At 37.1% G+C, this 25,000-nt stretch overlaps 3 protein-coding genes and 1 long non-coding RNA gene across 4 annotated transcripts in view; 3 read left to right on the top strand and 1 right to left on the bottom strand.

The window, feature by feature from the left end:
* Nucleotides 1-25,000, top strand: part of LOC122968122 (NACHT, LRR and PYD domains-containing protein 12-like) — a 311,421-nt gene that overhangs the window by 270,296 nt on the left and 16,125 nt on the right. The window lies entirely within an intron of this gene.
* LOC122968117 (interferon-induced very large GTPase 1-like) overlaps nt 1-25,000 on the top strand; it is a 124,383-nt gene that overhangs the window by 4,166 nt on the left and 95,217 nt on the right. The window contains exon 4 of the mRNA XM_044333101.1: nt 93-121. Coding sequence (XP_044189036.1) covers nt 101-121 — 21 coding nt within the window. The 5' untranslated portion in view covers nt 93-100. The remainder of the gene's footprint in view (nt 1-92; nt 122-25,000) is intronic.
* LOC122968188 lies at nt 6,695-7,460 on the bottom strand. Its single transcript, XR_006398765.1, has 2 exons — nt 7,224-7,460; nt 6,695-6,977 (listed from the first exon to the last, which is right to left on the bottom strand). It is a non-coding gene; the product is annotated as an uncharacterized LOC122968188 (long non-coding RNA).
* The window catches only part of LOC122968135, a 9,722-nt gene continuing 8,023 nt past the window's right edge, over nt 23,302-25,000 (top strand). The window contains exon 1 of the mRNA XM_044333134.1: nt 23,302-23,461. The gene's annotated coding sequence lies outside the window, so the exon portion shown is untranslated. The remainder of the gene's footprint in view (nt 23,462-25,000) is intronic.

Genomic DNA, 25,000 nt, shown 5'->3' on the forward strand with positions numbered 1-25,000 from the left:
AAGCTGGTTCTGCTGAACACTCAGAGAAGAATGACGACAACACAACACTTTGCTGTGTTCGTCTAATAATGCAGCTCTCTATTGTATTATAGGTACCGATATGGACGGAAACAAGGAGAAGGTAAGAAGCTCAAAATATAATTCACAAGATCTTAAGGACTATTTATTTTATATCTATATGATTATATTAATGTGTTTTTACATACAGTAATGTTTTTTATCTGTTATTTACAGCAGTCAGTGAACACTGAAGAGGGAAACAGGAAGGAGCATCAAACAGAAACACTGCTCAGCAGACTTCACCTTCTAGACAAATATAAACAGAAGTTAACACCAGCCGACTTTCTTAAAATAGTTCCACCTGTAAAACATCATCATGACACATCTGAGAAAGATCTAGCTCACACTTTTCTTCAGAAGCTGATGATGTTAGACCACAGAGCCAGATACATTCCTGTAAGACAAGACAGTCCTGAGGTGACACGTGATCCGGTGCTTGATGATTTAGATGCTTTTTATAGCACCAGTGTTGACTCTGATCAGACAAAACAGTCTCATGTGCATCCAATGGATGTTCAAATGTCAGTATTTCACTGCTCAGACAGCTTCCTTAAGCAGATCATGATTACAAAGCTCTCACAGTGTCAGTACGCCTTACCTTTGCTTGTTCCCGACCCCGTCACAATGGATATCGAGTGTCCTCTGTGGACATTCAGACAAATAGTAAAAAGCTGGAAGATAACTCAAACCAAAGGTGATTCTAACGTTGTCACCAGGAAGAGTATGCCCATCTGCAAAGCTGAGACGCCCATGGTGTCATTTTTCCGTCTTGGTTCACTATCAGTGTCTAAATCTCAGCTGATCAACACTTTGATCAACGACCGTCACAGCACCTTCTTCCACAGAAACTGCCCAGGAAGCACCAAATCTCGCCATCTGATGGACGGTGTGGCAGAGATAGCATGGTACTGCCCAGCTGGAAAACCCAATGATGCCTTCACTGACTGCATTGCCTTCTGTAATCTGCATGGTGATGCTCTGGTGATTGACAAACAGCGTGAAATACTGATAGAAAAATCTTCAGTCAATGTTATTCTGTTACCAACTCTGGAGAGAGGTGACAGAAGTACTACAGTTATCTCAGACCTTCTCAAGTCCCCAAAACCTCTCATTTGTCTCATTGGTGATAATGACGATGGTGCAGTTAAGATCAAAGAAGGAAAATACAAAATGGGTCTGAAAGACAGAAGCTGGTCGAATGTTTCTGAAGAACTGAAACGAATCATTGGAAACATTTTATCTGGACCACATTCATCCTTCCAGCTAGAAACCATGGCTGAGGTCTCTGGAATCAGAGTGGATGAAGATGACACAGTCTGCAAAAAAGGAAAATCTGCTGCAATGAAAATAGAGAATTTACTTAACGAGATGGATGTTTCAAAGATCAAAGATGTATTTCTGCCTTGTCAAGGCCGACTGTGGCATGAATGGTGCAAAATAAACAAGGAACAGTATCACCTCAAAGGGAACATTGAGAAGGAGAAATGTAAAAAACAACAGGAACTGGAGAGAATACGTCAAGAACAATGTGCTGCTTCCCGTAGTGACCTGATCAAGCTGTTCATTGAAAGCCTCTCGTCTCTGCCATCAGAGGAGAGAAAATATTTCCTGAAATGGATTCAGATCTTGCTAGATGCTCTCTCCACAGATGATCTGTCTTCAATTCTCCAGAAGTATGATGAAAAATGGTCTGAAGTCTTGGATTTGAAGAGGAAACATGACAACTCTGATCAGCTAATAAAGAAGAAAAATCAGCTTGAAGAAATATCAGCACAACTACAGTCAGCTACTTTTGGCTTAGAGCACATCCTCAGAGAAATTGGACAGATCTATGAAGCCCATAAATCTCTGCAGAACCAAAGAAAGACTGACTGGTGTAAATATCCTGAGCTGGCTGCAGAGCTGATGATATCAGGACATCCAATGGAGCTGATGGATGGTGATGCAGGTCATGTGCCTTTAACATGGATCTCTAGTCTGTTAGATGAAGTCATCAAGAAACTGGGAGATCAGAGAGTTTTTGTTTTGTCAGTTCTGGGTGTACAAAGCAGTGGAAAATCAACCATGCTGAATGCCATGTTTGGGTTACAGTTTGCAGTCAGTGCTGGCAGGTGCACCAGGGGTGCCTTCATGCAGCTGGTCAAAGTGTCAGAGGAGATGAAGAAAGACTTTCAGTTTGACTACGTTCTAGTTGTGGACACTGAAGGACTGCGTGCTCTTGAGTTGGCAGGTAACACCACTGTTCACCACGACAATGAACTGGCAACATTTGTGATTGGTCTGGGAAACATGACATTGATCAACATCTATGGAGAGAATCCAGCTGATATGTCAGATATCCTGCAGATTGTTGTTCAGGCTTTCATGAGGATGAAGAGAGTTAAACTTTCTCCAAGTTGTGTGTTTGTTCACCAGAATGTTGCAGATATTTCAGCTGCAGAGAAAAACATGGATGGAAAGAGACGACTGCAAGAAAAACTGGACCAGATGGCCAAACTGGCTGCTGAAGAGGAGGATTGTGATGCTGACTGCTTCAGTGACGTTATTTCATTTGATGTGAAGGAAGATGTGAAATACTTTGCCCAACTGTGGGAGGGAAGTCCACCCATGGCTCCTCCAAATCCAGGTTATAGTGAAAGCGTCCAAGAGCTGAAGAACTTCATCCTCACAAAAGCATCATGGTCTGATGGGACGACTCTCTCAAAGTTCAGAAGCAACATAAAGGACCTGTGGAATGCTCTGATGAACGAACACTTTGTGTTCAGCTTCAAAAACACACAGGAAATTTCAGTGTACAGAAAACTCGAAGTCCAGTATGGGAACTGGACCTGGACCCTGAGGAGCAACATGTTGACGATTGAGAACCAGCTTCATAACAGAATTGAAAATGGAAAACTTGACAAGGTTGAGATCAGTTATCTTAAGAAAGAAATGAGCAAAACATATGAAGAAATCAAAAAAGGGATGAAAACGTTCTTTGATGATGACAAAGACAAACAAATGTTGGTTCAGTGGTGAGGACGATATGAAAAAAAAATCAAAGAGTTTCATGATGAACAGGTGAGAGAAGTTAAAAGAAAACTGGATGAGATCATCCAACAGAGGAAGGCTTGTAAAAAGATGGATGACAAGAAAACAGAGTTTGAGAACAAGCTGCTACAAAAGAGCAAAGAACTCGCTCATCAGTTAAAAGACAAGGACAGAGGTGAAGAGGAACTGGAAAGGCAGTTCAACAGTGTTTGGAGAGGCCTGGTTACTGAGTTAACTGGAGACACAAAACCTATTGAGGACATCAAGTTGGAAGACGACCAGTTTGAGATCCTGCAAGAACTTGGTTTTGAACAGAGTCTTATAGATGAATCCAAAACCCGCGGCAGATACAAAAAGATATCAGAGATTGGAGATTATCTTCATTATGTGACCCCAAAGAAGAGCCATAATCCGGTATCTAAAGTACAGAAAACAGTGCAACATTTCATGAGTAAGTCTCTTCCATATGAAGAACAAAACCTGATCAGATCCTTCATCAAAGATGTTGAACAACAGTCCCTTCATTTAATTAAGAGCAAACCTGTAGCTACAAGAGGCTACAGTCCCACTTACCTGCAGGAAGTGGCCAAGAATGTCAGAGAGAAAGTGACAGAGTTTGAATCAAAGAGGAAATATGCTCTTAAGAAGGAGTTTACAGTTGATCTCTTACTGTATATGTTTGACAAGGCAGGAAGTTGGATTTCAGAGTCCCACAAGAAATTCCAGAAGAACAACGATGCACTCGCTTATTTAGAAAGCAAGAAAATACAACATTACAACATTTTCAGAAGCTTCTTCAAAGGAAACTCTTCTGCTGTTGTTCTTGGAGAACTGATCTGTGAAAAACTGAAAATTTCTACTGTTGAAGCTGTTTGTAACAAGACCGCCATTGATCTCGCTGGAGAGATGAGGTGCCGTTTCCCAGCATTCAATGGGAACAGGCTGGACTTGGAGAAACATGTGTTGAAGTCACTGGCAGAGAAAGAAGACTTTGATGGTTTCAAGAACTACATTTATCACCCAAGAGACCAAACAGAGAGTTTTATAAAAGAGGAAGTAGAGAAATACATCTTCACAGAGCACAAAGATGAAGCACTGAAGATACTCAAGAAAAATGTTGAAGACATCAATAAACCTGTGAGTCGAGCTTTGTTCACTGCAACAGACAAAGTCAAAACTCAGAGAGGAGACATTGACATGTGGCTGAAGGAATTTTCCAGTTTGCTAGAAGATGAGCTAACATTCGACAGGATTAGTTCTCAAAATTTCAGTGACATAAAAGATTTTGACTTTCTTAAAGAAGCGGTAGAGAAAGGACTTGCATCCATCATTAGAGAGCTGAGCAGCCTCTCATTGGATAAGATGAAGGAATTCAGATTGAAGCCAGATCAAATCCTCATTGATCAGCTGTGTAACTGCTGCTGGGTAACGTGTCCGTTCTGTGCAGCTGTTTGTACCAACACCCTGGAAGATCACAGTCCTTATGATCACAGCACGTCATTTCATCGATCAGCTGCAATCAGAGGATGGCACTACAGAGACACAGTGGAGTTGAGCATCGATTTCTGCACAACAAAAGTTGCAAGTGATAGATGTTTTCGCCCTCATCCTGACTCAGAAGAGTCCATTCCCTATAAACTTTACCGAACTGCTGGTCCAGAATATGCTAACTGGAGAATTACCCCTGATGAGTCTAAGCTGCCATACTGGAAATGGTTTGTGTGTCGATTTCAGGAGCAGCTGGAAAACCACTACACGTTAAAATTCCAGGACAGAGGTGAAATTCCCAGCGAGTGGACGAGATACTCTAAAGAAGAAGCCATTAAAAGTCTGGATGAAATGTGTTAGTGAGTCAACACAACACAACTACAACTCTGCTGAAAATATGATACTGTTCTGTTTGATCAACCAAAGTGCTACAAAACAGTGTTTTCAGGTTTATGTTGATGTTATGATTGACAGGTGAATTTATATGTGAGTAATAAATGTGAACAGTCAGTGAACTAATACATACAGGAAGCTTTCTGACTGCTGAACAAACATCTGATTGAAATCAACACGTAAAACAAAACAACAAAAACTATTTGAAGGATTTTGTGTTTCATAAAAACTTAACATTAATTAACATTAATTTATCATCTACAAAGTCAGTTAGTCTGGAAATGCTGATAGTTTCCATAAATATAAAAGCAGAACAGAATATGCTGTTTGTTTGTTTGTTTGTTTGTTTTTCAAAGAAAGAGGATTGATGTATCTACTTTGTGTTGTATAAGATGAGTCAAAGGATATTTTAATTAAATCAGAACACATGAAGTTTAAAGTTCAGATTTGTGATGTTTGATGAGACGCATGTTGTAAGAAACTATTTTTATCTGTTTAATAATCAAAAAGGTAAAAAAAAATCATGTCAAAGAAATCTGCAGAAACTTACAACATAAAAACATTTAAGTTGAGTCATGTTGCAGAACTTATCAAACATAATTAATGAATAATTAATGAAGATGATTTATGTTTGTAAAGTATTTGACGTGTTCAGTTGTGTAATGTTTATCTGTTTTCAACCATTCTGTTATTATATGTATATTCATGTTTTTATAGTTTTCAGTGAACTTCTGCTCTGTTTTAGCTCTTTGAACATCCAGAGTTTATGTAAACTGTGTCAATTATTTTAACATTTCTAAAGATTTCATCATTTATTAAATTGATCATTCAGCATCAGAACAAAAATAAAAGTATGTTATCAACAAGCATAATGATTCATAATAAAAACTAATACTTCATATCTGCTGAAGGACCAGATGAATGTTTCTGAAATGAAAGTCTGTATTAACTCATTTAACACCTGCTATAGACCACAGACTGTTTATGCTTTTGTGTATTTTTCCACATTCAGGTGTTTTTTATTGTATCATGTGATGCTGCACATCTCAAAAACCAGCAACAAATCTGATAACATGAAGTATCACCTTTGAATGTATAAACACATTATTCATTAAACATTTGGTGTGTTGTAGAATAAAGGAAGTTTGAGTTGTTTTTCAAGCGTTTATCTACTAACAGTATGACAGGTAGCTGTGATATAAGATGTGATTGTCCAGCTGTTCTCTTCCCTCCTCTGATGGGTCAGACTGATCACTGCGCTGCTCAAATACAATTAATATTAGACAATTATTATACTGAGAACATAATCATATAAAGAGATCTGCTTCAGTCAAACTTTTGTTCAGCACAAACACACACAGCCTTCTGCTGTTGGAGAAACACTCAAAGCTTCCACATCCAGGTTGTTATTTAATTTTCTTTAATTTATTCACTATTTAGTGATTAAATTGAATAATTTCTTTTTAAGAACTGAAACTGAACTTCTCTGCATCAGATAGAAATATTTTATTCACTTTTAGCAAAAACTATTTTAAAGTAAATCAGTTTATATTTATCAGAGACATAAATGTGACCTCATATTATCATCACTATTGTTTTCACTAACTATTGTTAAAATCTGCACTATTTTAATCACCATTTTAATATTTACGTTGGATCAAAATGAGCTGGTCTTTAAATCAGGATTAAGATTTAAAGATCAGCTCAAAACAACAAAAGAAGATCATTTGAATTTAAACATTTTATTTTGTGTTGCACAGCAGGAAATACTTCAGTCTGAACATCTACATCTCTTTATGATTCATGTTTCTGACAATAACTGGCAGTCTTTAACCAAACCGATGAACACAGCCTGTGTGAGAGCAGATGAGTCTCAGCAGATGTTTGAGGTCTCCTGTGATTCTGATGTATCTGATGACGTCCATGTCAATACGGTTCAGGACCTGGACTTCCTGTCCATCAGGAAGCTAAACTTCAAACACGTCTCCATCCAGCTTCAACACAATCTAAAACAGAAAAGATGCTTATAAAGTAAAAGTCTTTCTACTTTAGTACCAAACCTCTGACACATTTATCTCAAAACATCTCCAGACTAAACTCAAACTATCAGCTTGTCTAGAAGGAAGAGAGGAAATATATTCTCTGTGATTTTGGGCAAACGGACCCTTGAAGTTTTTAAAACGTAGCCGAATCTTCTACATCACTTTCACAAAGTTCACACATCTTCACTTCTTGTAGTCACATCTCTTCACCTCGACGTCTGCGGCCCCGTGTTGTTGTGTATTTCCCTTCTCTCATCACCCCAGCGACCAGCAGTCTTTGAGTTGCACACGACAACAGCTCCATCAGTGTCGTCATGGAAACGAGGGTCGTCTGCATCACAGCAGAGGTCGATCTGGAATCTGAGTTGATCAGAGATTAAACAATAAATGTCATCTTAATGTCTGTTTGCAGAGCTCAGGATGCCACACGGGTTAAATATTAGACACATATTCAGCAGGCTGATTATAAAAAGCATTAATGCTTCACACACAGTGAAAGTACACATTGTTCCAGATTTATATTATACCAATAAACCAAAATGTCATCATTATCATTATGTTATTTAACCCCATTAAGGGGTTAATATAGAATAAATGTAAGTCTTTATCTCTCAGCTTTATTTTCAGCTCCACGTTGTTCAGTTCAAGGTTTCAACCAATTCAATTAGGACATGAAAGGTTACAGTTTGTCATAGTGGTGACAGACTTGGAGGATTCAGGACCAGTTCACCATGTTTCCAGTGAGTCATAAACCAACAGTCAGTCATCAAATGAACATTAAATCTGTTTTTCTTGCTGTAATCATTCCTCCTGTTCATACTGACCATTAGAAGATCCTTCATAATGACCTTACAATGGAAGTGATGGAGGACAAAAATGTATTTAAAGTTTATCTGAAGCTGATATGAAGCTTCAGCATCCAAATGAGTCAAATCAAGTAGATATCTTTCAATGTTACAGTCTTTTTATTACTCATTAACATTTACAAACTCAGAACCAAAAGATTTCTGCTTTGATTTCACAGATCTTGCTTCTTTCTTCTCTGTAAACTGTTAATAGTTCCATGTTTTTACTGCAGATGTGTTTGAGAAATAAACATTTCAAACTCCACATTGACTGTATTTTATTCCAGAGATCTTTGCTAAATATAAAAAAAAAATTGTTTTATTGTGTCTATCAAATAATAAAAATGAAACAGTTCACCTGCAGTGAGCTGAACTTTATCTGACTGACTCACATTTCAACAGCTTTCAACACAGAAACATATTCAGGACTTTATGTTAGGACTCACTGATGTGTGTGATGTACAGACAGATGACGACAGTTCAATCTACACTCACATAAAGTCAAACTAGACTCTACATTAGAGCTTAGAAGAGTCCACTTCAACTTTCCTCCTGGACTCATCACTGTGTAGATCATTCATTTTCCATGCAGCACTTATAGATATTAATCTGCAGTTCTATCAGTTACAACTTTGCCTTCTCTCTTCTTCACTTTGTTCTATTTTATAGTACAAAGATATAATTTAGTAAGAAGAATAACCAAAGTTATCACAGATTAACTTCACCACATATCTGCTTTTATTAATCTTTTCTTTACATACACTAACATCTGGAATCAAGTCCAATATAGCATGAAAAAATAAAAACACATGATGAATACAAAAATACATCAGCGAGAGGTGAAATAAAGTCACATGACAACTAAAATAAGTGGAGAAAAGACCAACGATTATTAAACAACACACAGTGACAGAAGAACAAATATCTGTAGATAAACAGCAGAGTGAGTTACGTCACTATTGTCATGTTGCACCACTGAACTGCCCTTCATCACATGTCACAGAGAAACAGGACACACAACAATGCAACCATTTCCACTCTGTGTCAACTTTCCCCACATGTTGCTGAATAAATCACTTTATCATTCATTCAAATGACTGATTTCCTTTTAATAACAATAATAATAGTTATATAGCATTTTACAATCATAAGCACAAAGTTCTCTCCAGATGATTATAGTAAAATACAAATAAAGGAAATAATCTGATAAAACAGATTAAATGCCAGTAAAAGAACAAAGCTTGAATACAAAAGTGTAAAATATCTGGAAGAGCATATAAAAATACTAAAATGATGACAGCAAATAAAACACAATTAAAACTGTTATAACATCATGACTCTATAATATAAGAAGAAATATAACAGTGATGTGATGATGTGAACAGTGTGTTGTGTTCAGCTTAGATGTGCAGACTCTTGTTGCAGCTGCAGAGGATTTCTGTCCTTTCTGCTCTGAGATCAGCTGAGACAAAGTCTGAAAATGTTGTGAGACGTAAACTTCAAGTCGCTCCGATAAACGTCGTCACGTCTACAGACGTCAGCTGTATGTTTCCTCCATCAGTCACAAGTTTTCAGTTTGTTGAATCCAGAGTTTAAACTGAGTTTGTTTCCATAAACTGTAGTCAGTCGCAGCTCAGTGATCATCATCAGCACTAATGTCTTTCATTTATAACATGTTATAATAAACGCTGGACATCTGTTTTCTAATCATAGAGTTTGTTTTGTTCATTACAACCTGAATGTTCTTTGATTCTAAACCTTATGTGAAGAAATCAGACTGATATTACAGAATCAGTCTTGTTGCTGCAGAGTGAACGAGGCCAAAAACTCTGAGATTTACTGTTCAAACCCAGTTTATCTACTGTTCCTGTCTATTATTGTTATTGTTCCCTTTATAGCTTTGAGCCCAATAAAAGCCTCCTGATACTTATCAGCTACGGCTTTGACATGGTGTTCAGTTGCAGATATTTTGAGTCGTGTTTCACAGAGGAAATCCATCAGTATCTTGATTTCCAGTCTGATTATTTCTTCTCTCTCAGCTCCGTCTGATCGTGTCTTTACGTCTTCACAAACCTTCTTTATACCATCCAGGTCTTTGCTCGCCGATTCAGCAATCGTCCAGAACTCTGCCGTCAGTTCCTGTTGCGCTGCCATTTTCTCTTCGTTTGTTAACCCTATTTTACAGTGATGAAGACTAGTAGCTGCTCCAGCAAGAGCACCTACTATTGCAGCTCTCCATATTGCTAAACTCAAACCTCCAGTGAATGGAGCTGTAAGTGCTGCCACTCCAAGTCCAACAACTGCTGTAACAATTCCTGCATCTATTCCCTTCACGGATTTCTCCCGTATGTCTTTATATTCAGTTGTAATCCTCTGCAGCTCATCTGCAATCTCTCTCATCCTATTTACACGTTCTTCAAATTCGTGAAATGTGTTCTGTATAACAGAAAAAGCAGAAAGTTGTCCCCCGCTCCGTCTGGTCAAGGCCATTTTCTGAATGTTGCTCCGAACTAAACTTTTGTTTGGAGGACAGTCTGGTGTCTCGTGTGTGGAGATGTTTCCTCTGCAGAGTCTGTTGAACAAGATGAACTTTTTGGCTTTGATTGTAAAACTTCAGTCTGAATGTTTCACAGTCTGCTGCTGTGGAGAGAAACAAAGACGTATCATAAAATAATTCAGGGATCTGCTCTCAGTTCTTAAGTTCAACAGAATTCATTTCACTGACTTTCAGGTAAAAGTAAATTAGTTTTTTAAACATGCAGTGACAGAAATGTTTGTTAATAATATAAGAGATTAAAGTTATAACAGAGTTTATGAACAGACTGATCTGAATGACTGGAACTGATTCATGATAAGTTTCACTGTAACTGTGGATGAACAGATTTCTTCCTCTTTGCTGTTTGAAATGATGTTTTTGTTCTCACCTGTTCGTCGTTTGTCTGAATCCAAATGAGGAGCACCCTCTGGACTCAACTAGCAGTACTCTACAAGACACATCCACTTAGGTGTAGGCATAAGGAGTGAGATGGTTAGGGTTAGGGAAAGAATATCAGGGGGCGTGTCGTATAAGTCTGCAAGACTGCAATTAGACCCTTCTCTCTCTTTTGTCACACGTAGCGTTATGTGTTTCCATCATCACGCCATGTCAGCAGGGTGCATAGCATGGCGAGGGGATAAAGTACGCTCTCAGACGAGACTTCAGACATGTAGTGTTTACATGATGAATTAAATTTTACTGACCCTGTAACTCATTTAACAAGTGTTTATCTGAGTGGTTCTTGATGGTTTTGACATTTGCTGGTCTGCTGCTTTACACAGCAGCTGCAACAGATCTGGTCTGAATGCTCAGTGAGATTCTTTCTTCACATGAACTGCTGAACACAGCTAACATGTTATAGTGTTTGAGGACGCAGTCTATTCTGTTGATGCACCAACATCTGGAGAGGCGACCTCAGTGAGAACTTTTAAAAGCCAAGTAAAAACCTACCTTTACAAACTGGCCTTCAATTAACTTAATGCTTATTATTCATTGCACTTTGTACACTTTAATGTCTCTTTTTCTAAAATTCCTTTTAAAAATGTATTTTAATGTGTTATTCTCTTATTTGTAATGTATCTTAACATTCTGTCATTTTATTGTATTTTAAGGTTTTTCAATGTATTTCCTATTACGCTGGTCAGAATAGAAAAAAGTGTCCAAAAGCTGAACACAAGTGATGAAAAACAAATCTCCAGGTTCATTTTGACATCTATAAAGAGAGACTTTGCATTTATAATTTGGAAATGAGAAATGCTTCTTCTGACATTATCACCAAAAACATTAACAATGCAGGTGCCTTGTTTGCTTCTGTCAACAGGCTAACAAACCCTCTTGTGTCAGTAGCCTCTGAACTTAGACTTGAATATAAAATGTGAACATTTGAAAATTAACATAATTTGTAGTTGAGTACTAAAATACTCTTGAAGTACTTGAAGTCTGCACAGTTTTAACAGTTTATTCTTCTTGTAATATGAGTTCAGTCTGCTCAGGTTTCCTTCAGTCCACATCAGTTGTGGCTCCATCTAGTGGTCACTACAGAAAACATCATTATCCAGAGTTGATCTAATATTCTTCAGGATATGTTCATTATGATGATGTGAGCTGTGTTTTCTTTGAGTCTCTGTCAGACTTGCAGCTCAGAATAAAGTCAAACAAACATTTAATGAACAAAGTTCAGCAGAAGCTTCAACAGAGTCAGAAAGCAGCTGATGATCCAGAAAAGACACTCTGAGCAAACTGGTTTCATCAAGCTAAGATTTCATTCATGATTCACAGAAAAATTATAATAATTATATAATTATATAATAATTATAATAATTATTAATATTATTAATAGCTATGAATATATCCATATTTGTCCAATAAATGAAAAAAATATTATAATTACTAGTAATTCATAATTGTAATAACACAATATACAGCCATCACTCAAGAATAACTTTAACTAAAGAACATGAATGAATATGTTTTCCCACATAGCTTGTGTCATCTGAAATATTAAATTAATCATTACAAGCTGTATGATTACCAAGGAAGTGCGCTGTTGAATTTGGTGCAATTTGGACAACTCTCTACTGACTACTACTACTCTCCAGGAAATCACAAAGTAGCTTCACTCCTGAATCTTGCAGCTCATTGTAGCTTTGCTGCACCTCTCTCAGATTGGAGGGGTTGGATTTCAGAGCTGAGGCCAGAGGAGCACAGCTGATCTTTGACAAACTGTCATGTGTAGTGTTAGAGGCAGATTATTCCGCTTGAGATCATACAATGTTTCATAATCTGTTCCGAGAAGAAGGTTTAGAATGTAGAAGTTTAGAATATGGGAAGTCCAAACACCTGAACCCAGAAGTATATTGGTTAAAAAAGACAAAAATTGAAAAAAAGTTCTGATTAATATTAATGACAACATGCTGCTACTTCTATAAATACACAGTGACTTCATGTCTTAAACTTTGCAGCTCCACCAGTGACTCCATATATTTTAACTAATGTTCATGTTTTTTTATTTTTTATTTAAAGAAACAAAAAGGTTAAATACCATATAAATTCAAGTGTTTTAGAGTAAATTAGGTAGTGTGGGGTTGTTTGTTAGATCAAGAGTTTTAAAAATGTAGCTCAAAATCTTCTGACACAGTCAATGAACCACAAATCATAAGCCATTGAACAACAAAGCAGAATTTCCCTTCAAAATACTAATTGTGGATTAGCATAATATTAGCTTTATGTCTGCAGTTTATTGTCACCACAACTTTCACATCATATTAATCTCATCACAAAAGTTGAAAAAAACTTGTCTGACCTCAGACTCTCCAGTCTTCAGTGTGGACTCTCGAGAAAATTGCACAGAAACGTCACTCCTGAATCCTACTGCTTGTTGTAGCTCAACTTCAGCTTTCTCAGATGGGTGGGTAAGATAAGATTTTATTTATGACTCACAGAAAAATGCATCAAGCAGGATATGATTTAATGTAGAATAACACAATATACTGCAATCAGTCTAATATGACTTGTTAGATCCTAACCCCACAAATAAAACAGTCAAATCATTCAAGTGAAAGAAGCTAACAAAACATCATTTGTGTGTGTAGAAGATGATGTGACTGGTGTTTCTCTGTAACAGCAGGGAGGCTGTTGTACTCCACATGAAGCACCAGGTGGCGTCTTCACTCCGTTTTAAACCTGAGCTGTTAGCTGTGTTCACTTCCTCCATACATATTAACACAACACACTGTGGACTCTTTATGGTTCATTCTTGACCTCAGAAACAGCAGCTGATGAAAACTATCTCAACTCAAGGTCCAGTAATTCATCTGTTCTGGAGCTTGATTGACTGTTACACATGGTCTTCATCAGCAGGTTGAGTTTGTTCAGTTGTTACAAAGCTGGAGGACTTCTCATCCATGCTGCTTTAAACACCGAACCTGATGTGCTGCTGTGTGATATGGTTGAAAGCTCCAGAACAGTAAGTGGACCCTTTATCAGCCATTGCAGTATATTTACTAGTTTTTGTAGCACACTGAGTATTTAGAGTTAATATAAAACAAATCTCTGTTCTTTACTGATTTGGACAAACAAGAGATACAAGACGTGCTGACAGTTGGACACCAGTCGAGATTAAACTGAATGACTTTAATTAACTTTATTTATTTATTTATTTTTGTGTTTGTTGCTTTGTGAGGACTTTTTGAAGTTTTATCATTAATTTGCTCCTTTTGCTTTCTGCAGTGGGTCATAAAGGCCTCAGTATGTTTTCGATGAAGTACCTGAAACCTCCTTTCTGAGGGAATTACTGAAACTTCCTGAAACTGACAATCTGACATCAAATCCAGTTTATTCAGTGATTGGTCAGCTGTGAGGAGGTCAGAAAGTAAGCAGCACAGTATCTCGTTTAATTAGTGTCTATACCAAACATCTGGACCATAAATCTATTTTTCATTCATTACAACTTCAGTCATTGATAAAATGTGATTAATCTCTCAGAGAGCAGAGGGAGCATACACTCAGGGTTTATTGAGGTTTAATGGAGAAAAAACATTCACAATCACATTATATTATGGTCCTTCGTTATATTAATGTCAAAAAACATACTGAATGTGAAGAATGCAACAACATTTTAGAATTTTTGAAAAATTATGGATCGAATTTAACCCAGAATACCCAGAAACAGTATGTACAAAAATGTGTATCAGCTACACAAAACTCAAAATAATTTCTGAAAACTGAAAATATTTTAAATTTTTGTATATTCTGAGACTGACATTTTTACTTTAGAAAAAGTCATAAAGTTTGAAGTTAACAGAAATGTGTTTAGGGTGTTTTTACTGCTCAAGTGTACAAATATTTTGTACTAAAGTTTTGTGTTGTTTTCTCGTTTGATGTTACCTTTCGAGGTTAATCATGATGTTAAATATATCTTCATTATAAACTGCAGCTTCATCATAAATCTTTTTCAGACTGCAGAAATCTTTAAGTTGTGTTATTGTGCTGTTTCCAGCTGTGTTATTGAGTATCTGCCTCTTTTTTAATATATATATTAGTATATTTATACACATTAAATAATTTCTGTTATTGATTGCAGACTGAAATAAATCCTGCAAATGGGTCAAGTTTGACCTGAACATTAGTTAAGGGTTCAGATTTAAGTGGAGGCGACTTTAAGTTTCTATCTGATGTAAACAGCATCACGTACTGACTTACTTCCTCTTTGTTTTCTCTTGTCTCTGTAGGTCATGTAAATAGTGTCTGATGAGCCCACGTAGGCACATTTGGGTTTCTTACGCTTTAATAAAAAATATTGAAATTTAGCTACTTATTTTTTCAATACCACTTTAAATTTTCTGTATTATCTATTTGTGTGCTTTAACTTATCCTTAATTTTTCTCTTTTTATTATTTAAGTATTACTTACTCCTGACATTGTCAATCTGTTGTTTTTTACACTGCCCAAATCAATAAAAAGATTATTTAAATAAAGGTCAGTAGTTTTAGTGACCTTGTTTTATGAGTGTCAGGCTGATGTGTTTGAAGTTTTATCATTTTGATATTTCCCTGCAGGACATGTAATGATGTCTGAATGTAAAGACATGAAGAACAGACGTTGGTCGTCCTTTTACATGAATTAACCTGCAGAACAAACAGATCCAGGTTAACATGAGAGTCCTAAGAGTCCAATCAATAAAGCCTGTGAAATGTTTAGTTTATGTAAACCCACCACAGTAGTTTGTTCAATTTGGTCTAATTCTGTAGAATATGTTATTCAGGGTGTGTGAGAGTGAGATCATTGCAGGTTACAGGTAGGTAACCAGCCAGTAGAAATGCAGGCTGGAAAGGTTTATTGTATTCCAGACATTGTTAGACTGTTTACAGCAGGTCATTCAGTAAACATGGTTAAAGGTGTATCGTGATGTTTTCAATTAGTTAAACTGAGTAAGTGACAGTAAGATGCAGTTTACACATAAAGATGTTTGTAACATTGTGTACATGATGTTTAAAGTAAGTGAAGTCCACTGAGAACTTTAAAGCAGGACTGTAAACTAAAGTTATTACAGTGAAGTTCACAGTTCAGAGATAGTAGAGCTGATGCAAGCTGAGCTAATGCCACAATGATATGAATAACATTGCTGATGACTATTTTAAATATGTTTTGCACAGGTAACCTCTGTGAATAAATGTGTTGCACCAGTTGTGACTTAATGCATCATTCTGAACCTGTAACATATAACATATTTACTCCACTACAAGGAAACAGCTCTTAGAAATGTGTAGCCTATTCTGAACAGAATTACTGATTGAAAATAGTTTCAAAGTGTTTAAAGAACCTCAGCTTCCCAGAGACTGTGATGGGTGGAAATAGAAAACTGAATAGAACGATAGCTGCATGTTACTTCTGTTCTTAGTTGTTATATCAACTTTAGTTGTTGTGGGTTAGGGTTAGGAGAAACATCACTGCTGCTGTGTTAAGATCCTGCAGTGACGTCACCATCTAGTGCTGAGTGCCAGAGTGAAGGTTAAATCCTTGAACCAGGTTCATAAACAACAACTAATTTATTGTTTTTTGTGAATATATTATTAATTATTAAATGAGACCCGTCCACCTCCTGAACACCTGTCTCACTTACAGTAATTTAAAAAAGGGAAATACATGTGTCACATACTTCAAAACAACTCAACTAAAAACACATCAGCAAGTAAGTTTTACACTTTACATGCTTTTCAGAGGTTGCCTCCCCAGACGGATGTGTCTATAAACACAGAAGCTTTGGATGATTGAGGATGATTTTCAGCTGCGTTTGGAGACACAGGATGGTTTTGTTATCCTGTTATAGTTTGAGCTCTTCAGTCTTGAAATACACAAACAGTCAAAGCACAGAAAACAATCATTTCGGAGCCCATCCTGAGTAGTAAAGAGCAGTTTAACAAAACTTTTTGGACTCAGCAGCTTCCTTTTCTCAAACCTCGCTTTCATTGTCAGGTGCTTGAAATCATAATTTGTGTCTGATATGTTTTTTTCCACAAAAACAAGTTCACTCCAAAGTTTTCCTGCTGGACACCAGATGTTTCCTCCTTCACTGTAAAGTTCATTCTCAGTGTTTGTGCTCTGGAGGCTTCAAGTTTCCACATCACACTGTGTCAGTTGAATACTGGACCATGATTGGCTCCAAACTAGTTGTGATGTCAAAAACCTGCTCATATGTACATGTTTAACCTCACATACTGTTCATATTCTGACCCTGCACAGTATCTCCTCATAATCAGTCTCTATACCAAACATCTGAACCACAAATCTATTTTTCATTTACAAAAACCTCATCAGTCGTTAATAAAATGTGATTAATCTTTCAGAGAGCAGAGAGAATATATGTTCAGGGTTTTATTGAGGTTTAATGGAGAAAAAACATTCACAGTTACACTATATTATGGTCGTTTGTTATCATGATAATGTCAAAAAAATATTGAATGTGAAGAATGTAACAACATTTTTGAATTTTTGAAAAAATATGCTTCAAATTAACCTGGAAGGCCCTCAACAGTGTGCACAAAAATATGTATCAGCTGCACAAAACTTTAGAAAAAAGTAGAAATATTTACAATTTTGTATATTCTGAGACTCACTTTCTCACTTTAGAAAAAGTCATAAAGTTTGAAATGTGTTTGAGGTGTTTTTGCTGCTCTCAAGTGCACAAATGTTTTGTACTAATGTATCGTTATGTTTTTGTTGTTTGATAGTTAATCATGATGTGTCTTCATTATAAGCTGTAACTTCATCCTAAACCTTTTTCACACTGCAGAAATCTTTAAGTTGTGTCATTGTGCTGTTTCCAGCTGTGTTATTGAGTATCTGCCTCTTTTTAATATATATATTAGTATATTTATACACATTAAATAATTTCTGTTATTGATTGCAGACTGAAATAAATCCTGCAAATGGGTCAAGTTTGACCTGAACATTAGTTAAGGGTTCAGATTTAAGTGGAGGCGACTTTAAGTTTCTATCTGATGTAAACAGCATCATGTACTGACTTACTTCCTCTTTGTTTTCTCTTGTCTCTGTAGGTCATGTAAATAGTGTCTGATGAGCCCACGAAGGCTGATGCTTTAATAAAAATATTTATTATTTATAAGTCTAGTTATTTGTGTATTTTAACTTGATTTTTCTCTCTTTATTATTTAAGTATCACTATTATGTACTGTCATGCAAAGAAGGCTGGGATGGGAAGTAGGTTGGATTGATTGTAATGTCCACACTGCAGACATTGTCAATCTGTTATTTTTTACACTGCCCAAAACAATAAAAAGACTATTTTAGAAAAAAAGTGTCAGACTGATGTGTTTGAAGTTTTATCATTTTTACATTTCCCTGCAGGACATGTAATGATGTCTGAATGTAAAGACATGAAGAACAGACGTTGGTCGTCCTGTTATATAAACGAACCTGCAGAACAAACAGATCCAGGTTAACATGAGAGTCCTACGAGTCCAATCAATAAAGCCTGTGAAATGTTTAGTTTATGTAAACCCACCACAGTAGTTTGTTCAGTTTGGTTTAATTCTGTAGAATATGTTATTCAGGGTGTGTGAGAGTGAGATCATTGCAGGTTACAGGTAGGTAACCAGCCAGTAGAGATGCAGGCTGGAAAGGTTTATTGTATTTCCCGACATTGTTAGACTGTCTACAGTTGGTCATTCAGTAAACATGATTAAAGGTGTATCGTGATGTTTTCAATTAGTTAAACTGAGTAAGTGACAGTAAGATGCAGTTTACACATAAAGATGTTTGTAACATTGTGTACATGATGTTTAAAGTAAGTGAAGTCCACTGAGAACTTTAAAGCAGGACTGTAAACTAAAGTTATTACAGTGAAGTTCACAGTTCAGAGATAGTAGAGCTGATGCAAGCTGAGCTAATGCCACAATATGAATAACATTGCTGATGACTATTTTAAATATGTTTTGCACAGGTAACCTCTGTGAATAAATGTGTTGCACCAGTTGTGACTTAATGCATCATTCTGAACCTGTAACATATAACATATTTACTCCACTACAAGGAAACAGCTCTTAGAAATGTGTAGCCTATCCTGAACAGAATTACTGATTGAAAATAGTTTCAAGTGTTTAAAGAACCTCAGCTTCCCAGAGACTGTGATGGGTGGAAATAGGAAACTGAATAGAATGACAGCTGCATGTTAGTTCTGTTCTCGGTTGTAATATCAACTTTAGTTGTTGTGGATGGTCAGCATGGCATCTTTAGTTTAGTGCTGTATTATAAAATGTAAAAACAACAACATGGCCTCGAGTTCAAACATTACAATGGATGCAATTTGCTGACACAAACAAGGTGGAGACATCTCATTTAGAAACAGAATAATGAGATTACAACATATAAAAGTCAATAGACAGGGTAAAGAGTGCATCATGTTCTTTAAAGACAAAACTGATCAGTTGAATAAACTTCTATACTGTATTAATGATCATCAAAATATTAATATAATAATATAGTAATTTCACCAACAGTACACTTCTAATATCATTTTTTTTATCTTATCTGACATTTTAGTTTCACTTCCTTATTTTCTTATAGTGTGAGGCCTTTCATTATCACCTCACAGCGCACACAGGAAGTGTTTTTATGGTGTTGTACGTATCTAGGAGACAGTGTGCTGTGAACAGCTGTTTCCTTTTGCTGTGACACAAAAAACAGGAAGCTGAAGTCTTTTATCAGAAATGAACTGACTGATGTAAAAGAGGTTTGGTTTCTCTTATTCTCAGTTTATAACTGTGAGAAATACAATACATTGTACTTCTGATTATATTATTTGATTACATTATTTCATAACCTGACAATACTCTCTTTGTGTGTTTATTAAGTGATCAAGCAGTTTCCCACTACATAACTCAAACAAAAAGGTCCTAAAGGTGTGGGGATCTTCCTTCAGTCAAACTAACTGTTTATTCTCTCACTTTCTTTTCGTCTTTTGTCTCTGTTTGTTTCCATCAGTAATATACTCTGTATGAGTTTATCAATTTCTAAATCCCCTTTTACTACATATAAAACACTGACATCCAGCATTTCCCTGTATTGCTTTGTTGTACTTAAGCCGTATCCCCAAATACATCTGATTTTAATATTCTTCCTTTCTGCTTTACAGACAAAATAAATAATAAAATTAGTTGTTTTCACCTGTTAAAGGCCTTGAAAATGTTGAAAAATCAAAGCAGTGGTGGAAAGTAACTAAGCACATTTCGAGTACTTAGTTACTCAAGTACTGTACTGAAGTACAGTTTTGAGGTACTTGTACTTTACTTGAGTATTTCCATGTGATGCTACTTTCTACATTTCAGAGGGAAATATTGTGCTTTTTACTCCACTACATTTATCTGACAGCTTTAGTTACTTTTCAGATGAAGATTTGACACAATGGATAATATAACAAGCTTTTAAAATACAACACATTGTTAAAGATGAAACCAGTGGTTTCCAACCTTTTTGTCTTTTGACGTCTTACAAAAAGCAGTGTGTAGTCGGGGTCACATTTCACATGTCTATGAGTTGTTAACAGCTCCACCAAATAGTGATTTTTCCCTCTAAACTTCTCACATGCTTTCATTTCAATAAATGTTCAAATGATCCAATACTTAAGATGCATATAAAAAGAGAGTATGTAAAGAGCTGTCACTAACATTATTTATGTCTCTTTCACTCGTTCACTCTTTGGCCGGCTGGCTCGTCAGCTAGTTAGTACAGTGGAAACAGCTTATAGTGATCACGTCTGTCTGGGTCAAATTAATTACTATGAGCGGATGAATATGATAACCGATTTTTTTTCTTTTTCTTTATTTCTCATGCAGATTACCATCTAATTGACTCGTGCAGCGCTGCTTCCTGCTCTGGTAGAACAGGAAGGAACTGTATGAACTGGAAGTGCGATTGATAAAAACAATCACAGCAGAGGGTGTTGGTTTGGTTTCAGGAGAACAATGAAGTCTGGTATTCAGATAAATCAACAAACTCTCAAATACTATTTATTTACATACATTTATATTACATTTTAATAATATATATATTTATGCCATAAGTCTTTGAAATTATTAAAAATGTTTTCTACCTGTAAATATCTGTATTAACACTAAAAATCATATTTAGTTTCACTGCTGGAGGCCTGAGACTGAGATAACACTGTGTTTACATCTCTAACCACAAATCACTAAATAAAATAAAACAAAGCATACAAGATGTAGAAGTGAAAGTCTTCAGCTGTGATTTAAAGAACTGAGAGTTGCAGCAGACCTGCAGTTTTCTGGGAGTTTGTTCAGATATGTGGAGCATAAAAACTGAACGCTGCTTCTCCAGGTTTAGTTTTGACTCTGGGGACAGAAAGCAGACCTGATCCAGACCACTCGAGAGTCTGGATGGTTCATAACGCAGCAGCAGATCAGAAATGTATTTTGGCCCTAAACCATTTAGTTTTTTATAAACCAACAGCAGTATTTTTACCAGGTCATCAAACGGAGATGCAGGATCCTGCAGCAGTGGAGCAAATCTGTTCTCCAGTTGCACACTCGATTGCTGGGCAGGTTTCTTGTTAGTTCTCTCTTTCACCGCTGTCCATGGCTGTGTCCTACTAAGAACAGGAGTTGGCATATCTGCCTAACCTGACGCACCAGATGGTTGGTTACACAGAACCATCTGAGAAGTTGTCTTTGGAAACTGTTTGGAAAAGGGCAGGTACTTTCTAAAAAATACTTGGCAGGTGATTGGATCAAGCAGCTGTAAAATGAAGCCAAAAACTGCAGTTCCTTGAACGGCCACTTGAGGCTCCAAAAGCGAGTCGATCCCCATAGACCCCCATAGACCCCCATATTAAAATGCCCAACTTTACAGCAGAAATAAACATGTTTACAGTCTGGTACAAACAATGGTTTTGGTCTCTGTAGCTAATTTCCTCTTTCATGACAACTGTAGGGGGGGGGGGGGGGGTTTATAACTCACCTGTTTAAATTTTATTAAGCCGTGAAGTTATGCATAATGAAGGACATGGCTGCTTTGAGTGACAGGTCCGCCAGCCGTTAGGTGGCTTGTTTCAGCCACTCGGCCTGCCTCTTTGCGCATTTTTGATTGGCTGGGAGTTAGGCAGCGTCACGCACTGCCAAGATGGCGACAGTCGAGGCGGCTCACTTTGAGCTCTTCAGAAACCAACGGGTGACGTAATGGTAATGATGTCCATATTTTTATACAGTCTATGGATTGGATGAACCATCCATCTATCACTATCGGTCACCGTCTATCACTTCTCGCAGTCGTCACACCTAAACCACGCCTGTAGCCACCAGCAGTTCTTGGACACTGACTGGTCCGAAGCCTAACAAGATGGATTCTTGCATGATCCTGTGATCTCACAAATACAGCTGCCTTGCAAGGTAAATCTCTGCCCCCAGTCCAACAAAAACCAGTCACTATTCGAACGTTCTCTGTTCTGCATTAAACTCAAACCCACTATTGGCCACTTTTCTAAATTCAGCCAATAATTACATGAGAAATGGGTTAGTTTAAAAGCTCTGATTCAGCCTGGAGTCTCTTGTCTCTATGTCTCTTTCTGTTTCACTATCAGCATGTCAATCAGACCTGTTCTAATCACCACAATCTGCACCTTATTTCATACTGTTTTGATGTCAACTGTCAGAGCAGGTCGTCCCGTTCATGTGCTGAAGTGTCCCTGAGCAAGACACTGAATGCCAAGTTGCTCCTGATGGCCAGGCCAGTGCCCTGCATGGCTCCTCCGCTGCCATTGGTGTGTGAGTGTATGCATGAATGGGTGGATGAGAGGCAAAAATTGTAAAATTCTTTGTCCTTTAAGGTAGAAAGGCATTACATTAGTGGTGTCCATTTACCATTTACCTTCATACATTTAGACGTTGAATGACTGTTGTACGAACGCCCAATCAATATGGCCCATAATGTTCAAAAATAGTTCCAAAATTGGAATTATGCCAATATCCGGGACATTACCTGGCCTACAGCTGGACATCCTTCCTGGGCATCCCAGCAACATCAAAATATGTTACCATCATCAACGGGCCAGTTCAGCTATTCTGCTGAGGTTCATGTACACATTGTGCATTCTGCAGTTTTATACATCCTATATGTCCAGATTAACAATTTAATATGCTACACGTTCTGAAATGGTCCGGCCATCCTGACCCAGACGTCTGTTATAGATCTTAACAAGATGTATGTATTATATGTATTATCGGCTCTGGGAGGGGAGGTCTCTGAGACTGTTTCTGTGAAATCATGTGACTAGCCGCCTCCCTGCTGATAAGTTGTGCGTGTGTGTGTGTGTGTGTTTGTTTGTGTGTGTGTGTGTGTGTGTTTGTTTGTTTGTGTGTGTGTGTTGGGGGGGTCTGTCTTACTATTTCATTCTGTGTCTCTGAGACTTTCTGTAAATCATGTGACCTGCTGCCTCTCTGATTATATAAACCCTCCTTTCCTCCTCTGCAGTCTGACTCTTCTCTGCTCTTCCTGCCTCTTCAGCATCTCACAGCTTCTTCAAGTCAACATCACAGGTAAGAACACTTTGAACGAAGAACCACGAAAAACTTTCAATATCAGGATTTTTGGACACAAATGCTGCAGGAAAAATCTCACTATAACTGAATGTAATAACTTAATAAATGAAATGTTATAGAATAACATTAAATGAAATCAAAATGAAAAACTAAAAGCTGTTTTTTTCTGTCAATGAGTTCTCACACATCAATAATGTTGAAAATGTTATATGACAGTTATTTACATTTTCTCTCATTATTAGTAACCAAAGACATGAAAGTTTAAAGGAACATATCTGTGTATGTGACTACATTAATCAGCCTGTCATGGAGTTCATTGTTATTTAACTGAAGATAGACAGACACGTCTGGCACTAAATATCTTTATTATACAGCTCTCGGCTCATGGTAGTGATGCCCAGAAGAACCAAGTTACATTTAATTTACTGAAACAGAAAGTCAAGTTAATCTGGAGAGCAGATGGCCGCCCACCAAGAGCCGGGTTCTGCTTGAGGTTTCTACCCATTAAAGGGGAGTTTTTCCTTACCGCTGTCGCCAAGTGCTGCTCATGGGGGAATTGTTGGGTCTCTGTAAATTAAAGAGTACAGTCTTGACCTGCTCTATGTGAAAAGTGCCTTGAGATGACTTTTGTTGTGATATGGCGCTATATAAATAAAAATTGATTGATTGGTTGATTGATTGAATTTATCTGTATTTAAAACCTGGATTTTATCATCAAATGTTATAAAAATCTCAATTTATTATAAAGAACCAAATGTAAGAATAAATTCTGCGTCCTCATTGGTCAGTTTTGGGGGCAGATATATTACTGTAAATGATTTACAGTAGAGTTGAATTACAGTCTGTACTTTACACATATTTTCCCATAATCCTTTGTGATTTACAGTAAGAGACTTTTCACACTGATATCCTACTGAGCACATTAAAGTAAAATACTGTTCAAATGACCAAACCTGTTACAGTGTTTGGACGCTATAAATAACCACAGCCGTGTGTAATGACAGCTGTTCTGGCTGTTGGAGACCCTCGCTGGTGCAACACAATCAGTGAAGTTTCACGACTTCTTTGCCATTTGTTTGATTGACAGGTCTGCGGGGGGGGGGGGGGGGGGGGGGGGGGGGTTGATTAAGGGCGTGCATGTGCACGTGCGCATCGTTCCACAATGACTGAGATTTATGAAATAACCATGCGTATAGCACAGCTACATATTTGTGTCTTTGTGTTAACACATGAACTCTTCAGCAGATCCTTCTCTCTCACACAATGTAAAAATCAAAATGATAGATTTTATGTTAATGAGACAGACCTGTCTGAGCATCAAGAGGCGCTCTTATAAGCTTCCACAGTCTCTTTAGTACTACATTCCCTCTCTGTGTTACTATTCCTCCACTGCAGCTCAGCAAGAGAAACCACAACACAAAGATGAATTACACAACTGTAACTTTGGCAGATAAACTCTTGGTTTGTTCAGCTCTTTATATGAACTTCAGCTGAACTTTAGACTGTGTTTCCTCACAGAACTCATATCTCATATTT

This window comes from Thunnus albacares, chromosome 18 (assembly GCF_914725855.1).
Source record: "Thunnus albacares chromosome 18, fThuAlb1.1, whole genome shotgun sequence".
Classification (NCBI taxonomy): domain Eukaryota; kingdom Metazoa; phylum Chordata; class Actinopteri; order Scombriformes; family Scombridae; genus Thunnus; species Thunnus albacares.